The following is a 1,360-nucleotide window of genomic DNA, read 5'->3' as shown; positions in this document are numbered from 1 at the left end:
TGTACATGTGTATGTGTGTGTAGTACATTTTTAATGTAATATAATATTCTTTAGGTTCAAAATTATTTAAAGTAAATTAAATTCACCTAAAATAACTAAAACTGTATACACATATTTTAGACTATATTATAGAATTATATAAAAACGGTTTATTTTAACAATAAATATACACATGAAACATCCTCAACAACGCCATACATCCTCATATCCTAACAAAAAAAAAAACGGAAAAAGAGACTAAAGGCACATCTAGTTACCAGAATACAATTGACTGGATTGGTGTAAAAAATCCAGTTCTCCGACGTATTCAAAATGCGTGCAGAATAATGCTGTCACTCACCAATGCAGTTGTCTCTGTGCTCCTCGAAGCCGGCGCTGCACACACATCGTCCGATCGGAACGAGCCACTCTCCCTCAGCGCTGCAGTACATCTTAGGAGTGTCCCTCTCCTCCGCGTGGTCCACACACTGACCTCTGACCTCCACCAGCGAGGACGAGTCGGCCCCCGTGACCACGTCCGTGAAGACGGCCAGGTTGCGAGCCATTCCCGTGCAGCGCTTGTAATAGACTCGTACGGACACGATAGCGATGCAGGCTCCTATATCCTGGAAAGCCAAGTAGAAGCCGCGTTTGCTGAGCGGCCCGACGCCGCGGATCTCAGTGTTCAGCTTGAGTCTCCTGACGCCCAGGTCCACGTTGGTGAAACTCTCGTCCGCCGCGATGGTGTCGATCTTGGAGAACTGACTCTCCCAGATGGTGGTGCCGACGTCTCGGTCGGTCTCGTAGTAGTAGAGGTTAAAGGTCTCTTTGCAGGTGCCGAGCACGCCTGGCATGCTGTTGCAGTCTCGCAGCGTGAACTTGATCTCGATGTAGATCCGCCGCGCGCCGTCCCGCTGGATCCAGTTGGTCCTGAGCCAGTTGTTTTGACTCGGGCTCATGACATTACACACCTGGTACGTGTGGATGGGGCTGAAATACTCGTCCATTTCATTGATCGCATCCCACTGGCAAAGACAGAACGAGAATCAAGGTTGTTATCTCTCTAACTAAAAATAAAAACGGTGCAAAAAAAAAAAACCATCATTAAAATAACAGATTTAAATAACAGAAAAAGTATTTTATTTTTAGCTAGCTTGCATTGCAGCATTTCCGTTTTTCATTCCCAAATGACTTAAAATAATAATAAAAATAATAAAAATGGCAAAAGCACTAAATAAAATTACTAAAACTTTGAATAAAAATAGAAAAAATTTATATTGTAGTATAATAGCACATAATTGACTATAGTATAATATATGTAATAATATCATATAAATAAATATATGAAATGTAATCAATAAATGATTTTTATTTAATAAAT

At 41.1% G+C, this 1,360-nt stretch overlaps 1 protein-coding gene across 1 annotated transcript in view; it reads right to left on the bottom strand.

The window, feature by feature from the left end:
* LOC122354656 (ephrin type-A receptor 8-like) overlaps positions 1–1,360 on the bottom strand; it is a 17,390-nt gene that overhangs the window by 11,812 nt on the left and 4,218 nt on the right. The window contains 1 exon segment of the mRNA XM_043252927.1: positions 341–1,004. Within this exon segment, the coding sequence (XP_043108862.1) occupies positions 341–1,004 (664 nt within the window).

Source organism: Puntigrus tetrazona, chromosome 11, assembly GCF_018831695.1.
Source record: "Puntigrus tetrazona isolate hp1 chromosome 11, ASM1883169v1, whole genome shotgun sequence".
Classification (NCBI taxonomy): domain Eukaryota; kingdom Metazoa; phylum Chordata; class Actinopteri; order Cypriniformes; family Cyprinidae; genus Puntigrus; species Puntigrus tetrazona.
The sequence above is the reverse complement of the archived record's forward strand: the minus strand, read 5'-3'. Positions and strand labels throughout refer to the sequence as shown.